This window comes from Phyllostomus discolor, chromosome 7, assembly GCF_004126475.2.
Source record: "Phyllostomus discolor isolate MPI-MPIP mPhyDis1 chromosome 7, mPhyDis1.pri.v3, whole genome shotgun sequence".
NCBI lineage: Eukaryota > Metazoa > Chordata > Mammalia > Chiroptera > Phyllostomidae > Phyllostomus > Phyllostomus discolor.
In genome coordinates, this window is record NC_040909.2 from 29,673,226 (window position 1) to 29,690,521 (window position 17,296).

Genomic DNA, 17,296 nt, shown 5'->3' on the forward strand with positions numbered 1-17,296 from the left:
GTGTCACAGGCCAGCTGGAAAGAAACTTAGTGGCAATTCAACCACATAGAACTAACAGAGCTCTGTCCTCTCCTTCCCCCACCAGGGAGTACTTCATGGAGATGTACTATCGGAACGAGACGCACCACGAGCCGTATCCCCTCACGCTTCCCGGCTGCACCCCCAGCTGTCCTCTGATGAAGTTCACTGAGCTGGTGGCCCCTGTGATCCCCCAGGACTGGTCCGCGGAGTGTAAAATCACGAACAAACACGAAGGTACCAAGCACGTTTTAAGTTAGGTTGCATGCCAAGCCCAGCAGCAAGGGCGGCGCACCCTTTCCTAGAGTGGGTGGTGCGTGGAGAATATATAGCTTGGCCATTACCCCCAGGTCTGAAGGAAATAGTTCTGGGGAGATAATGGTACGCTTCGGGCACCCCTGTTTCAGGCAACTCCTACATCTCTGCCTGGCCCCGCCCCTACTTGCCATAAACCTTGACTTGATTTTTTTCCGTGTTAGTATACAAGGGTGTCAAGGCCAAACATAATCAGAGATAAAACTTTGATCAAAGCTCACGGGGCTGCCATGAGCTACATGGTCAGCCACACAGGACCTTTTGTTGTTTAAAGATTTCAAGATGTTTTAGCAGAATTGAAGGAGGCTGTTCTTTAAGTGTCTGAAGCGGAACAGATTTCAAACAAAATCCACAACCTCAGTGAGAGTCAAGACGGAAAGACTTTAATCCTAGGCTAACAGGCAAAGAACCAATTTACCCATTCCCTCCAGCCTTCCCACAAGAAGCAAAGAAATGAGATACAGTAGAGATGTGGAGAAATCTCCTACACCAGGAAACTGACCCTGTATTTTAAATTTTCTGTTAAAACGCTTTGGGTGACAGAGCTGAAAAATAAATACCTCTTTGTATCCTTTGGCCTTGGAAAGCTCGTGTTACTTTGGAAGAGACCAAAAGCAAACTTTCCAGAAAACTTTGGTGTACATAATACTTTACTGTACGTCTTGGCGGACGTACACCATAGCAAATACGTGATCTGATGAGAACAGGATAATCAGGCATGACATATCAGACACGAGAGCCCTGTGGCAGTGGAGTTGCCCTGGAAGCTCCGATGGTGAGAGATGCTGAGTGTGGAGTTGGTTGCAGAGAGGAAGTGTGATGACACATTTCAAACTGGAACAAAATCAGACACGTCCGAATGTCCTGAACGCCTCCGAGGCCAAAACTTGCAGGAATGTTGAAGGTGGGGCTGTGACACCGGTTCTGCAGACGACGGCAACGCATAAGGCTCGGACCCTGGTATCTTCAGAAAACCTAACACCCACGGGTCCTGCTGACACTGCTCCCTACATAGGGAGAGATCGTGCTCAAATGACCGCTCTTTCGAGCCCTGTAGCTTTGCCACATGGCAGACGTAGTATGTCTAGGGAACAACGTTGCCGTTATGGCTAAAGAGGAGGTGGTTTCTAGAGATGGTTTCTTCTGGGTGCCAGAGTCCAGAGCAGAGCTATTCCCTCCCCCAGTCGGCCACGGGTGACTGACACGAGACAGTGATTGGCATGTTTATCTGTGTTCTTTCTTTCCCAAGTAAGTATTTGGCCTCTCAGCCATCATCCAGTTATTCTTTCTCCTCCATGCATGTAACTTTCCTCCAGAAGTGAGTCAGATGTAAAACAGTGAATAAAAGCATTATTAGGAAGTTCAACACCATTACTTTTTATAATGAATTTTGAAAAGTGTGTGTGTTTAATTATAATACAATTCCTGGAGGACAGATTTTAGGGGCTCTTTTTGTTTTGAGGTTTTATTTTAACATAACTGGAGGAAAATATATATAAAGTAAAATGATTTGCCTGGCTTAAATTAACATTTTACATTGAAATTGTATTTCGTTTGGACTTTACTACTTTGGAGACAGGCTAAACTGACTGATAAGAAAATGTCCTTGAGCAATTTACAATGTAGTGGGAAGTAAAGAGATACATAATATACAGAATGACAAAGGTTTGTGTTTTAGGACTACACGGGTTGCTATGGGAACGAGAGCTACGTGGGTGTGGAGGGAGAGAGGTAGGAATGTCAGAGAAGGCTTCTGGCAGGAGGAGACAGCTGACCCATCTCAAGTCAGTTTGGACGGAGGTGTCTAATGGAGTGGTGCCAGGTACTTGAAAGGCATGTCAAACGCCCTAGAGGCTTGAAGCCAGAAAGGATAGGGGACTTACTCTGCCGAAGATCCAGGGTTCAAAGAGATCCCCACAGGTTTCCTTCAAGAGGCCAATTCTAAGGAGATAAAATGTCATCTCCACAAGAGCAAGGATTCTATCTGTTGTGTTCTCTGCTGTATCTATATGTCCTCAGCACCTGGGAGTGCCCACGCCTGGCATGGATTGGCGCTCAGTGAGTGTGTGTGTGTGTGTGTGTCTTGTGTGTATAAATATATAATTAGTTACCTTTCCTCCCTGAGCCAACTCTGAGAGGCAGAGAGAGAGATTTGTTGTTCCACTGATCTGTGCATTCACTGGTTGATTCTTGTATGTGCCCTGACCAGGGATCAAACCCACAACCTGGGCATATTGGGATGATGCCAGAGCAGATTCCATCTTAATTAGCAGCAATCTCCAGGAACCGGGGAGGTAGTTTTGACCCCACCCCCTTCCTTCATCCTCCACAGCTCATCTGTCGCCTCTTATCAAATCTGCCTGTATTATGTTTGCAGAAATCTTTTCCTCAAACACCACTAACAACAAGTGAAGGTTCATATACAGTGACATGTAGTCGGGCAGCAGAACACGGGGATAGAAAGAACACTCGGGGACTGGTGTGTGGGGCCAGCCCAGACAGATCAGTGGTGGGGGGCGGGGTGCTGCTCACCACCTCTGAGCTCAACAACTTCGTTTTCATCACAGCTGGAGTGTTTTCACCACAGAAGTCAGCATACACCACAAATCAGTGTTGTTTTTTTGATTTGGGTTTTTTTTAATGTTTTATTGTCATGCTGTTACAGTTGTCCCAATTTTTCCCCTGCACCCCCACCCGCCCAGCCCTCTCCCCACTTCCATAGTCGATCCCCACACCATTGTCCAGGTCCATGGGTCCTTCATACATGTCCTTTGATGAATTCCTTCCCCTTCTTAGACCCAGTGACCAGCACACAACTGGTTTTAGCTCACAGAGAGCTTGTCAAGAGTCTGTAATGTGAGGTGGTCTTCAACATGAACTTGATATTGGAACTTACTTAAGTAAAATGGATTGCATTGGTCCTACACAGTCTCACACAGTGATGCTAAGGGCCGCAGGCGGACATTTCAGGGAGATAGACTGTGTTCACGTCAGGGAATTTCTGGGACTGAAAGTGTCCACTGGGCTGGGGGGTCACTCGCCTCAACAGAGACTGTAGAGCAGGGTGAACCACGGAAGGTTGTTGGGGTTGAGTGACTCCTTAGTAGGGCCACCAAACTTGGCAAAGAGACATTCAGGATGCCCAGATAAATTTAATCAATAGCTCTAACTGCTGAATTTTTATAATTTATGTTTTAAAAGGCCAAATTAAGGACACTTAGGGTGCTCTGAGAAAGCCAGTACAGGAAGCAGGACAAAACCATTAAATAAGACGTATTGTAGGTATACAGAACCCTGCACCTTAGGGCTTTCCCACCCATGAAATCCTATCACACCTGTGGGCAGTGTCTTCAGCTGGTAGACCAATTAACTTAATTCTCATATCAATTAAATTAACCAGAGCCTTTGCTGGAAAATTCATGATAAGTCTAAGTTCCATACTGTGTTCCTTACTTAAAAATAATAAAATTCTTTTTTTAGAAAATGCTTCCTTATTTAATTCCAAAACTTTGCTACATAGTCAGACTTTCTTCACTAGCTGTCTCTCAACCCCTACCCCAATCTCCAACCCCAGTTAATTCTTCTTTTTAAAGATTCATTTGTTTATTTTTAGAGGGAAAGGGAGGGGGAGAGAGAGGAAGAGAAACATCAATGTGTGGCTGCCTCTAGCATGCCCCCGTGGTTTCATAAGAAGGAGGTTTAAGGTGGGCAGTTCCCATCTCCCCTAACACTCCTTGTAAAGCTGAGAAACTACAGCACATAATACACATGCCCAGGAGTCAACCATGAGCCCTCAAGGTGGGACCCATACCTTTTTACTCCTTGAATCTCCAGGCAGTCAACAATGCCAAGAACCTGGTCCCTTCAACCAATATTTGCTAACTGAATAAATGCTCAGCCCTCCATACCTAGCCTGACTTCCTCACGGCTGGACTCAGATGTCAGAAGCCCAGACTCGGTTGTTCGATAAATAAGGGAGAGAAGCTGTGAATGAGCCTCAAACACGACTGTGCTATAAAGGCGCAGTCACTGATGATGTGTGTATGCGCATCGACACGTCTGTGTTATCTGACCTCTGTTCTCAGCATAGTCGCCTTGGTGTTCTCTTGTTCCCTCACTGCTGTTTGGAGGCCACGTTCAATGACACCCCATCCCAGCACCCCACCCACCTCAGAAACAAGCCCGCCTGATTGTAATTTTTTTCTCATCCTTGTTGCCATTCTCATCAGTTTCCCAAGACATAGCTCATCATTCATAAAAGGCATTGGGAACTTGCTTTGGTATACACCAACCCACTCCCCATGTCCACTCCTGTCCTCAGCCCAGGCCGTTTGGAAGTCAGAACAATGCTCCATCTTATCCCCTACCCGCCGTGTCAGTATCCAACCCTAGAGCAAACCAAACGCACGGGTTCTCCATTCTGATCTGCTGAGGGAAGCTTAAGCCAGTGTTACCATTTCAGACTGTGAGTGCTGAGACTTCTATCCCAGCCTTAGCTGGATCTTTCAACCCTGCTTGGTAAACGTATTCACACTTAGTGGACTCCTTTCCTGCTTTCGACAGAAAGGCCTTGCCATTTTTCTGAAATTTCTCATTCCATCTTGGCTTCTTTAATTCCCATGAGATGTCCTAAGAAGACCAACATAATCCACTGAAAACCCTTTTAAGTTCTGTCAGTGACACAAAATACCGTATTTTGCCGTGTATAATGCACATGCTTTGCCCAAATTTTTGAGGGAAAAATAATGGTGTGCATTATACATGTGTAGTACCTGAAACACCTCGTACCTGTTCTTGTGTTTTATAATTACTTATTACATAAAATTTCTTGTACCATAGTATGTTCAAAAATAAGTGCTAAATCCCTTTATAATACAAAAAGCAAGTATCAAGATATAAGTAAATATATAATTGAAGTAAAAAGTAAAATGAAAAGAAAGGTATTTCCTGAAAGTTTGGGCCAGAAACATGGGTGTGTGTTATACACGGCAAAATACAGCATCTCGGTGGCGTTAACCTGCCTTTCCTGCCGTATGTCAGGGAAACGCATTCCTCCCTGAGCAAGCAACAAGCCACGTAACTCCTTTCCTTGTGCGTGTGGTCCCAGCCCCTTCAGTTTCCCTGGGCCTCAGTGAGTCTCTCAGCTGCATTCCATTCCACAGGAGGAGGCTTCCCTCCCTCCTACAACGAAAGTGCCCAGATCTTCCCTCACCAGAGAGTGCCCTCCGGTGCCTGCTACCTGTCACCCTCTGCAGTCCCAACATTCTCACACTAAGGATTTGCATGCTCTGCCTCTGTCTTCTCATAACCCTTTCACTCCTGAACTCTTCTGTGAAATGACATTCATCCTTCCTTCATGTTTTCGAAACTTCCTTTTTGCAAGCCATCGGCGCCTAATCCAGCGGCTCGTTTCCTTTCCCCGTCCACACCACATCCCCCCACTCTGCAGAGAAGAGTACTGAAGCTCAGAAAGTCACATGCCACAGGTGGTATGGTCAGGGTTCAAGCCTATCTCTTTCCAACACCACATTCCCACTATTTCACAGCCCCTTTCCATCCCACACTGTCTGGTGGACCATTTCCTGAGGACAAATTCCCCAAAATAGGATTGGTGGGTCTGGGAATATGAATATTTAACAAGCAGCAGATCTATACTGACTACCTATTATGTATTCAGTATGTACGTATGTAGCAGGCATTAAGTTTGCTGAGGAAACAGCCACAAGACAAGCTTGTGGACTGGCAGGGAAGTGGGAAGCAGGCAAGAAGGAGCAGAAGACAGAATTAAACAAGCCCTCCCTGTTGTCTATAGTGAGTACTGTAATAAAGGACGTACAGAGGCAACGAGCCCAGGTCTAAGGGGCCCAAGAAAGCTTCTTAGAGGGGGAAATGTTCAAACCAAAAACTAAAGGAAAGACGGAATTAGCCAGGTGAATGAAGATGAGAGAGGAGAATGTTACAGACAAAAGAGAGAACATGTGTAAAAAGCCATGCGGCTGAAATCATGGGCATTTTAGAAAATGGAAAAAGTGTATCTGGTGAGAATACCAAGAGGCTGGAGAGGCAGGCATTAAGTGACTCATAGTTGAGTAACTCCAATCATTGCAGATTTCAGGCAGAAGACAGAGGATGTGACTGGCTTCTTGCTTTTAGAAAGACCTCTTTGGCATCAGAAAGGAGACCAGATAGGAGAGGGGTGGGATTGGGGGCAGGGAGAACATTTGGGAGGCTGTTGCAATAATACAAGGTGACTGAAGGAGAAAAGCAGATGTCCTCAAAGGGGGGAATAGATCTAGCACATGGGACTTGGGGATTAATGGCAAGAGGAAGAGGCTCTTGATATATATTGCCAAAATTCTTTTCAAAAAGTATTCCCGATTCACATGCCCTGAGCAGCCTTCACGCATCCCCTTGTTGAAGGACTTCTTCTCAGTCATTACCTGCACTAGACCTCTTTGCAGGAAGATATAGTTAATCACGCTCTCTTTTCAAGATTCTAGAACATTACTTAGTCAAACTCCCAAATCCTTTACAGTATAGGGAACATATAATTTTAAAAATGAATGAGAGAGAGAGAGAATCTCTTGAGTCTTCTTTTTGCTCCCAGACTCCTTGTTTAGTTTCTCTTGGAGTAGCACCTTCTACCAACCTCCTACATGGTCATATGCCTTGTTTCTCTCGTTCCACGCTCAGCATGAGCCAGTACTCCCCAGGCCCCCATCTCCTACATCTAGAGTCCTTATTTCCACATCTGCATGTGGAATTCTAAGCCTGTTTTCTCCAGCTGCCTACTGGTCGTCTCTACCAGGGCAATTACCTATTTCAATCCTGCATGTGAAGCAACGTTTATCTCCTCTACTCCAAACTGATCCTTTTTAACATGCTTCTCATCTCAATCCACAGCCTAGTCTTCTCATTCACAAAAGGTGGAATCCGCAGGGTGACCTTCACCACAACTTCTTTACCGGTATATTTAGCTCATCACAAAACCTGTCAATCCGACATCAGAGGTGTCTCTTGAATTCCCTCATCTGCATTCTCAGGGCCATAGCTCAGTGTCTTGTCAAAGGCATTTTAACAGCTCTCAATCATATATACAGTGTCTCCAACATCCCATCTTTTCCCACAGTTTTGGGTTTGTTAATTTTTGTTTCTTTTTTAACACAAATTGGGCCATGTCATATCCATGTGTAATAATTGTTGATGATTTCCATTTTCCCCCTGGCAAACCACAGCTTCTAAAATCTGGACCTCAACCTACATCTCTAGCCTCACCTCCCCATAACCTCTACTCCAGTCATGTGCAACGGCTCGTTGCTCCCCAAACCTGCTCCTGTGCTGCTCATTCTGTCTCCTGGCAAAATCTAACTTGGCTCACAGGCCAGCTCAAGTTTTACCATTTTCTCAGAAGACTTTCCAAACTCTTTCTCTTCCAAAGAGAATACTTTGCATTGATTGCAATGTCCTCTCTATTCCAATGGCATAGCTTTCACATCCCTCTTTTACTATTCCTCACACAATCTCATAAGCATCTATCTGAGTCTCCCATGAGGTGTTGAATCTCCTCAAGAGCAGGGATCATGGAACCCCAGAACCTATCACACAGCTGGCCTGGCACATGGTGTGTGCCCACTGCATGCCTAGGAAGGCATGAAGGAAGGAGAGAGGGAATCCATGGAATCACCATGACAACATAGCACCCCCCCCAAATCAGTGAAAATAATCTCCAAACACAGAAAGTCAGTCATGAATATTCCGTTAGTCTCTGCCTTCTTCCCTCATTTCCATACAGTCCTTTTCTCCCTTCCTCAATTCTACCTAGTCTCCTCTAACTTTTCATCAACTCCATCCTCACTACTAATGGCACCCAGCCACCGGGATCTGATTTTATTAATATTCACCTTCTCATGATGCTAAGAGGCATCCTGACATCATGAGAAAAGCACTGGACTAACAGTTGGGAACCCAGGTGTTCTAGATGATTAATTCATTCCACAAATATTTACTGAGCACCTGCTGTGGTGCAGGTGCTGTTGTTCTAAGTGCTTGGGATACACTCATGAATAAAAAGACAACATTCCTGCCTTCATGAAGCTTACATTCTATCAGAGAGAGAGAAGAGTGGATAATAAATAATGGACATTATAAATAAGTACCTTAGAAGGTGAGGACCACAAGCACCAGGCTGGAAATGGGGGTGGGGACACATACAGGTTGCACCTTTAAGTGAAAGCCCTTCATGAGAAGATGAGATCTGGGTAAAGCAGGCGATGCAGTTGCCTGACTCAGAGATAGGTGAGAAGAGCATCCAGACCACAGTAACAACAAAGGTGGTAAAGGGGAGTGTGCCTGGCAGGATTGAGGATCAACAAGAAGGCCTGTGTGGCCTAAAAAGAATGAATGAAAGGAGAGGGGTAACAGAGGAAATCCAAGAGGTTAATAAAGCCAAGTGACAAGGAGTCTCATAAACTGTTGTCATCAAAAATCGGACTTTCATTCCAAGGGAGATGAGCACACTTTAAGTGGAGGAGTGCTGTGATTTTCCTGCTGTGTTAAAAATAGGACAACAGTGGGGAAGAAAGGAGAGAAGCTAGGGAGCAAGTCAGCAGGGCACTGTGGTAACCCTGGCAAAAGACGATGGTGGTTCAAAGCAGGGGCGTGGCAGAGAAGGGGAGAAATCACTGGTTTCCAGATACAGTTTTTGACAGAACCTACAGGATTTCCTGACCGCCTGGGTGTAGGATGTGAGAGAAAGAGAGGAGTCGAGGGAGACTGCAGGGGTTTGGGACTGAGACACTGGAAGAAGGAAGTTTCCGTCACCTGAAATAGGGAGGCTGCTGGGGGAACAGATTTGGCGGGGTGAAAGGGGGGCAGGGGTGCACAGGAGTTGGGAGTTCAGTTTGGGAATGTCTATTAGATGTTCAAGGGAGTAAGACAAGGACACAGTTGGATACATGAGTTGTGAGTCAGGGAAAAATTTAACTTTGAAGTCATTAGTGAATAGATGGCTTTTAAAATTATACAGCTGATAAGATCCCATGTATTCCAACCCCAATTCAATTACCTGCTTCACCTTAGCCAAATTATCTCATCTCTGCACATCCCATTTTCATCCTCTCTACAGTGATAAGTTAGGCTAAATAAGAGATTTTCAGCTGCGTTCCACGGAGCAGTAGGGCTCTGCAGACAGAGCTGCCAGGGCCAGAGAGATGTTTGCCCTCCCTGTGCCTATGCCAACAAATACATATTTTTACAATGAAAATCAGACACACATTTACAGATGGTACAAACTGACATTTACAATGCATATACTACAGTAGATGAGGGTGTGTGTGTGTGGGGGGGTAACTTTCCAGGTGAAATAATAAATAACATCTCATTTTAAATGACCCCCCATATCTGTACCCTGACTGGTCAGCGGTCAAAGGGATGTGTGCAAATAAAGGTACAGATTAGCAATAGTACAGAATTGTCCTAAAAAATGCTCGTATAGTCAATGTGTGCTCAAAGTTTCTTCTTTAAAAGATATTTACCAAAAGTCAAATTCAAAGACCAAAAGCTAATATTCCATTTCTTTTAGAATCAATTAGTGATCAACCACTTAACTATTTAGAAATCCCTTTGACCCTGAGACCACGAACAACTAATAACTTTAAGTGTAAAACAACTGATAATTTTATTCATAAAAAAATACATCAAGTTAATCCTGGAAGAAGATTTTGGAAACACTTTAGCCAGTTGTCCTCCCTTTACAGTGGGGGAGCGGAGGCCCGAGGTCAAAGGTCACCTAGGAACCGGCACCTAGGTCATCTCCTGACCCCTAGTCCAGTGCTCTTTTCACCATGCCATGCTGATTTCAAGGCTCCTTCAGAAACGCCACTGACATTTACGTGGAAGGCAGAAACTAGCACTGATTGGTGATCTTCATATCTTTCCAATCCATTAATTTCACCTGTTAATGCTCCTCCTATTTTCCCACAGTTCTCAGGATCGCCCTGGCCGTAGCCTTTTTCCTGGTGTCTGGTATCCTGGCGGTGCTGCTGTTTACGCTCATTCGCTCGGGGACCTGCTGGCGGAGAGACTACTACGGGAACCTCTGAACAGACAGCCGAAGAGGGCGGACGCGCCAGGCCAGACTCCTGTGGAGCAGCTCCTCTCAGGGACGCAGCACTCAAAGGACAGTTTCCCCATGTGGGCACCACCCTACCCACACTCTTCCTTTGAGTCTGCCGAGAGCGGGAACTCACAGTGACCGGAGGACAGCCGCTGAGCGGGCTGACTGACGAGTGAACACCCAGGTTGCTTAGTTAGGTCTCCTCCTCACGGTGCGGGCTTCTCACTGGGCTGGAAAGACGCTCTGTGCGAAGGACAGCTGTGCTCTCTAGCACAGGTGTCCAGACAGAAATGAGAAGACGCATTCCAATCTGCCTTTTCCCTGCAAAGAACCAAAGGTTACGGGGTGTGGCCAAGACATAGATCAAAGAAGACTGGATAATGGAGGGGGGGGGGGAATTAGACTAGACGTAGAATTAATAGGGGGATTCTTAAGAAATAAGATCCCATTAGAAGGTTAATAAATCTGCTTTTTTCAGTCATTAAGTAGGTTTAATACAAATATACACTCTGGAAAAGAAGCTTCTACCAGGTGTTTGATAGCCAATACATAACATACATATCTGTATTTGAAAATGCCTTAGAAAGAGACTTTTTAATTCTCAGAAGCCATAATATCAACTACTTTAGTTGTAGCTCAGGCCATTTCTCCACAATTTCTATGATGGGGAATAATCAGGAAATCTATGTACCCAAAGGGTTTTTTTTAACATCCACTATCAGAGCTGGATGTGTTTAAAGTTCTAATTTCCTTATTTCATTTTAAATTTAAGAGATTTTACTTTGATAAGGGCTATTCATGGCCATGATGAAATGATAATGCATTTTAATTGCTACAAAGAGATCCGAATTTCTCAAGTGGTGAGGTAGATAGAAAAGTAGACTAAGGATGAAGACCAAGTGCCTCAGCTCTACGCCAAGTAGGAACAAGTTTTTAAAATCTTAAACCTTGGTTTCATAATCCAGAAGTGAAGAGCCCTGATTGGATGAACGTAGGAGTCACCTCTAGTTCTCAGGCTCTGTGAACAATCTGTCTTCTCATTTTGTGCTCTGGGTGGGTCATTGCCCAAGCAAGCACTTTCGTGAATGGTACCATTGTAGTGAGCCTGAAATTTACTTTTAACTGTTTTATTCCTTGTTGAGCTTCCAACCATGCAACTTGGTGAGAAAGTTAATCTTCTTCATTGGTAGTGTTCTTCACCTTCTCAGGTTCATCTAAAGGCCCCAGAATATACCTGGTGGAAAGAGTGAGACACAGGTTCCCTAGGCCTCTGACCACACTGGTCTCCAACCAGCTCGCTTTCTATTATCATGTGGTGTCCTGAAGGTAGGCAGAGGACATCGGTGCCCTGGCTCCCGAGGCCACACAGTTGGAGTTCACCAGCATGGCATTGTCCAGTCCCCTACTGAGGTGACACCCACAGGCAGTGCTGGCATTTTTGACCAGCACAAAACCCTGCCCCCCACAGCCCTACCCCATCTCTTAGTCTCAGAAATCTTCCTCTCTCCCCTGGGACTCCATGGCTTCCCCCAGTTAAACTCCAAGCACTTACCTCTATCATCCTCACTTTCTACATAGTCTCACTGAGCCAAGGCTATTGCAACCAAAAGCCTGAGGAGTTGCCTTCTCTTGCCTAGTGACTGCTCCTTTCTCCTGGAACACAAGAGGCACACGGGCAAAAAAAAAAAAAAAAAAAAAAAAAAAAGAAAGAAAGAAACAGGCAAGATTTGGCTATGTTCCCAGCTTGGGAAAGGGAAAAACGTCTATAGCAGCAGGAACAAAGGACACATTTCTGTCTGCATAAACTAGCTAGCTATGTCAGTAAGGAAGCCACAATATCTCATGCTAATGAGTGATGAGACTTTAAAACAGAAGTCTGAACAGAAACATAAGACATGGGTTTTCTCACTCATTCAACAAACATCTATGGAAGACCTACTGTTTGCTAATCACTGGCCCAGATGCCAAATTATCCATCCGTAATGTGATTATTAAGGTATTTGGTCCCAACAACTATCTTAAACAGAATTGATAGAATGTAAAAATAAAAGCTTTCACTACCTTTTCCTCATATTTTTTTCTTACTGTAAGTGGCTAAAAGGACTTCTACTTTCTACTGGTTCTGAGAGATCTTTTTTTAACATCCCCGATTTCTCTTCCTTCCACCATCTTTGATTACTGTAGAGAAAGCTCTCTCTCCCCTCCCAACTTAGCTGTTTCTTTTACCTTCCACAGAACCACGGATGGTTATTGTTTTTCATACTTCATGGCCGTATTCGCACAGGACAAATGAAAATTCAGAGTGACAAATGGTCTACAGTGATAAAGCCGAAAGCACAAATGTAGTGTGACATTTCTCAGGAAGTAAGTTAATCATCCAACTGCAATAGGAAACTGATAAAGTGACTTTTTCAGATGGGTGAGGAAAGACAGGTCCATTTGACACAAAGATAAATACTGTTTGCAAGACAATTGCTAGGGCTGAAATAAGCTCTGCCCCAAGGTGCACCCCCCACATTTGAACCACTATAGAATGAACACAATTACAATATTGCAATAATTACTATACCAATGTAGGGACATTCCCTACCATAAAAAACATCAGCCATGTATGTATAGGAAAGTTCTGAGGAAGATCTGTAGATGGAATATTCCTAGCTAGAATGGCATTGCATAAAGAAAATGTGAGAGAACATGATTACACAAGGAATAATGGGTGGGATTAGAAGAGTACATGCATTAGAGGAAAATGTTTTACTGGACATCATTCAACCAACAAAATTTTTTTAGGTAAGAACTGGCATTTCTTCTAATCGTGTTCCCTATTCCTCCCAACTTCCTGTTTTCTGTCTTATTCTGATGTCGTTGACATTGATTTTTGCTTCATAACCAGGGGAGTTTCTTGGTAAGTGAAAGTTGAAGTGTCAGTTTCTCTTTTGAAACTCTTTGTAGAAACCCCATGTGAACAATAAGGGGATGCATATGCAATAAGGGGTATTTGGGTGCTTAAGACCAAAGCTAATAAAAATACACTGCAAGCCACACATGAGAGCTACATATGGGATTGCAAATGTTCTATCAGCCACATTTCAAAAGGTAAAAATAAAGAATAAAATTAATCCTAATAGTAGCATTTATTTGCTATTTACCAGTTTATTTGCCAGCATACCTCAGATATCACTTCAACATAGAGTCAATATTTTAAAATTATTAATGAGACATTTTACAGGTTTTTACTCCAAGCATTTGAAATCTGATGTGGATTTCACCCTCACAGCACATCTCAGTTTGGACCAGGCACGTGCCAAGCCTCAACAGCCATATAGTGGCTACTGTATTGGACATCACCACTAGGGACCATTCTGAAGCAACAAGAATGTATGCTTTGTTATAATTTGTAAAATCCACTTTCAGATTATTGTGAAAACATAAAAGTTGTATTTTTATATCTGTATCTTACTATTTTTGCATGTGTGCTAAATCAATAAAAGATTTTTCTGAAATGTTTTATTTTTAAACTTGCCTTAAGTAGGAACATGTACTTTTTCTTTAACTACCCTTAACTAAAAGGACAAGTTCCTCTTCTTACTAAATGTTTTAAGAAAAAAAAAATTGAACTTCTGGCCAAGGTGGAGGTGTAGGTAGATATGCTTTTCTTCCTCACACAACCAAAAGAAGGATAACAACCCATTTAAAAGCAAAAAGCAACTAGAACTGCCAGAAAATCAAGCTGTATGGAAGTCCAACAACCAAGGAGTTAAAGAAGAAACATTCATCCAGACTGGTAGGAGGGGTGGAGACAGACAGCTGGGGCAGAGAAGACACATGACAAGGTGACAGCTGGCAGACCAGATGGTCCCACATTCCTGTGCAGATAAACCAGGCAGAATAACTGGGGAGTGAGACAGACTGTGTAACCCAGGGTTCCTGTGCAGGGAAATAAAGTCTCAAAATCTCTGGCTGTAAAAACCTGTGAAGATTGTGGCAATGGGAGAAACTCCCAGTCTCATGGGAGAATCTGTTGGAGGGACCCACAGGGTCCTAGAATTTACACAAACCCACCCGCCTGGGACTCAGCACCAGAAGAGCCGAATTGGCTTGTGGGTAGTGGGGGAAGTGACTGAAAGTGGGGCCAGAGCTGAGCAAGCAACATTGTTCCCTCTTGAACCTCCCCCAAAGACAGCGCAATAGCTCCAAGAAGTGGGTTGCCCTGCCCTGGCGAATACCTAAGGCTCCACCGCTTACAATGTAACAAGTGCACCAATACAAAGAAGCATGGCCCCAATTAAAGAACAGATTAAAACTCCAGAAAAAGAAGTAAGTAACAAGGAGATGGCCAACTTATCAGATGCAGAGTTCAAAACACTGGCGATCAGGATGCTCACAGAAATGATTGAGTTCAGACATAAAATAAAGGGAGAAGTGAAAGCTATACAAAGTGAAATAAAGAAAAATATACAGGGAACTAACAGTGAAGGGAAAGAAACTGGGATTCAAATCAACAATTTGGAACAGAAGGAAGAAATAAACATTCAACCAGAACAGAATGAAGAAACAAGAATTTTTAAAAATGAGTTGAGGCGTAGGAGACTCTTAGACAACTTTATATGTCCCAACAGCTGAATGATAGTGGTGCCAGAAGGAGAAGTGGAAGAGCAAGAAATTGAAAACTTATTTGAAAAAATAATGAAGGAAAACTTCCCCAATCTGGTGAAATAGACATGCAAATCCAGGAAACTCAGGGAGTCCCAAAGAAGTTGGACCCAAGGAGGAACACACCAAGGCACATCATAATTACATTACCCAAGATTAAAGACGAGGAGGGAATCTTAGAAGCAGCAAGAGAGAAGGAGAGAGTTACCTGCAAACGAGTTCCCATAAGACTGTCAGTTGATTTCTCAAAAGAAACCTTACAGGCAAGAAAGGGCTGGAAAGAAGTATTCAAAGTCATGAAAGGCAAGGACCTACATCCAAGATTACTTTATCCAGCAAAGTTATCATTTATGATAGAAGAGCAGATAAAGTGCTTCCCAGATAAGGTCAAGTTAAAGGAATTCATCACCACTGAACCCTTATTCTATGAAATGTTAAAGGGACTTACTTAAGAAAAAGAAATTCAAAACTATGAACAGTAAAATGACAACAAACTCACAACTATCAGCAAATGAATTGAAAACAAAAACAAACTAAGCAAACAACTAGAATAGGAATAGAATCACAGAAATGGAGATCACATGGAGGGTTCTCAGCGGGGAGGGGGAGGGGAGAATTGAGGGAAAGGTACAGGGAATAAAAAGCATCATTGGTAGGCATAAAATAGACAGGGGGAGGTTAAGAACCGTATGGGAAATGGAGAAGCCGAAAAACTTACATATATGATCCATGGATGTGAACTAAGGAGGGGAATGCTAGAGGGAGGAGTACAGGGTGGAGGTGGATAAAGGGGAGAAAAAAATGGGACAACTGTAGTAGCATAATCAATAAAATATACTTAAAGAAGTAATTGACGATATGCTTAAAAGTTAAGTACTGCTAGATTTGGAGGGTGTCTTTTAAAAAGTATATTATTTTTTACTATAAGTAATTATATTCAGAACAAAAATAAATGCAGATAATACAGAAGAGAATAAATACAAAGTAAAAAATCTTCCTGGCCACTTCTAGTCGCAAGAGGCAATGCTGTCACAGTATCTGGTGTTTGTGCCCGTAGAGGCCAGCATGAATTTTATGAGCTATATTTATACTTTTATTTTCTGAAATTTCATGTCTTTACAGCTCTTATAACCCATGCTGTCCTCTATCTTTTTTTTTCCATTTTATCGAAAGAATTTTTAAAGGGTACATGAGCATTTAAGCTTTCTGATTCTCTCATGCCTAAATATGTCTATATTTGGTCCTCTTACCTGTCCATTGTCTACATATAAAAGTTTTCAGGTTGAAAGTCATTTTCCTCCAGAATTTGCATGCAGTATTCTGTTGTCTTCTAGCGTACAGGATCGCTGGTGAAAATCTGCCATCAGTCTGATTCTCATTTCGCTGTAAGTGATCGGCTGTGGTTTGCTTTAATTTATGTATGCATGTACATATTGCTGAATCTTTTAAGGCATTCTTTTAATCCTGGAAGTTCTAAAATTTTACTAGAATATATTTGGGCATGGGTATTTGTTTTCTGTCTAATCCTGTATGGTTTACATGTGTTTTCGACTCAAGAAAATTGCATTCTAGAACTTGAATTTCCTACTTCTATCCTCCAAGCCTGGGGGAGGGAGAGTCCTCATATTTTCCATCTTTTTATCTTATTTCTCTATATTCTAAAAAATATTTTCTAGAACACCATCTTGGTCTTCAGCAAATTCATTACTTTTTTTATTTACAAGAATTCTTTCCTGTTTATTGATTGTTCCTTTTTCACAGTGGCCTCTTGTTATTTCACGAATTCAATCCATCCTTGAGTATCTTTGAGGACACTACTTAGAAGTTTTTCAAGTTCTCCTGCACTCCCTAAATTATCTCTGTTTTCTCCAGGCTCAGCTGTTTGAATTAATTAATCTTGAACCTTTTTTTTTTTCATGTCCTGGGTTTTTTTTAAATTCTTATGAATCATTGTCCACAAAGGAAAATCCTTGGGGATTAGTACGAATGGCCAATGTCGGTTTCCCTGTCAGCCCTGTGTGTCTGTTTCCCCAAGAAACATCTTTTTGAACAACTGCCTTAAACTTCTCTTTTGCTAATTGCAACATCTTGGTCATCTTAGGACTGTGTCTTTTCTCCTAAGTAGGGGTTAGGTGTTCCTGTTTCTTTGTATATAGAGTAATCTCGGATTGTGTCTTAGACATTGTAAATGAGATA

General features: G+C 43.0%; 1 protein-coding gene across 2 annotated transcripts in view; it reads left to right on the top strand.

Annotated features, from left to right (window-relative positions):
• ACP3 (acid phosphatase 3) overlaps positions 1 to 12,041 on the top strand; it is a 40,904-nt gene extending 28,863 nt beyond the window's left edge. Inside the window, exons 10-11 of one of the 2 annotated variants that reach the window (XM_028518421.2) lie at positions 86 to 255; positions 10,315 to 12,041. In XM_028518421.2, coding sequence (XP_028374222.1) covers positions 86 to 255; positions 10,315 to 10,433 — 289 coding nt within the window. In that variant the 3' untranslated portion in view covers positions 10,434 to 12,041. Of the gene's footprint in view, positions 1 to 85; positions 256 to 607; positions 1,824 to 10,314 lie in introns of those variants that run through there. The other variant, XM_036030655.1, reaches the window with a different exon arrangement.
• Positions 12,042 to 17,296: the final 5,255 nt, after the last annotated feature.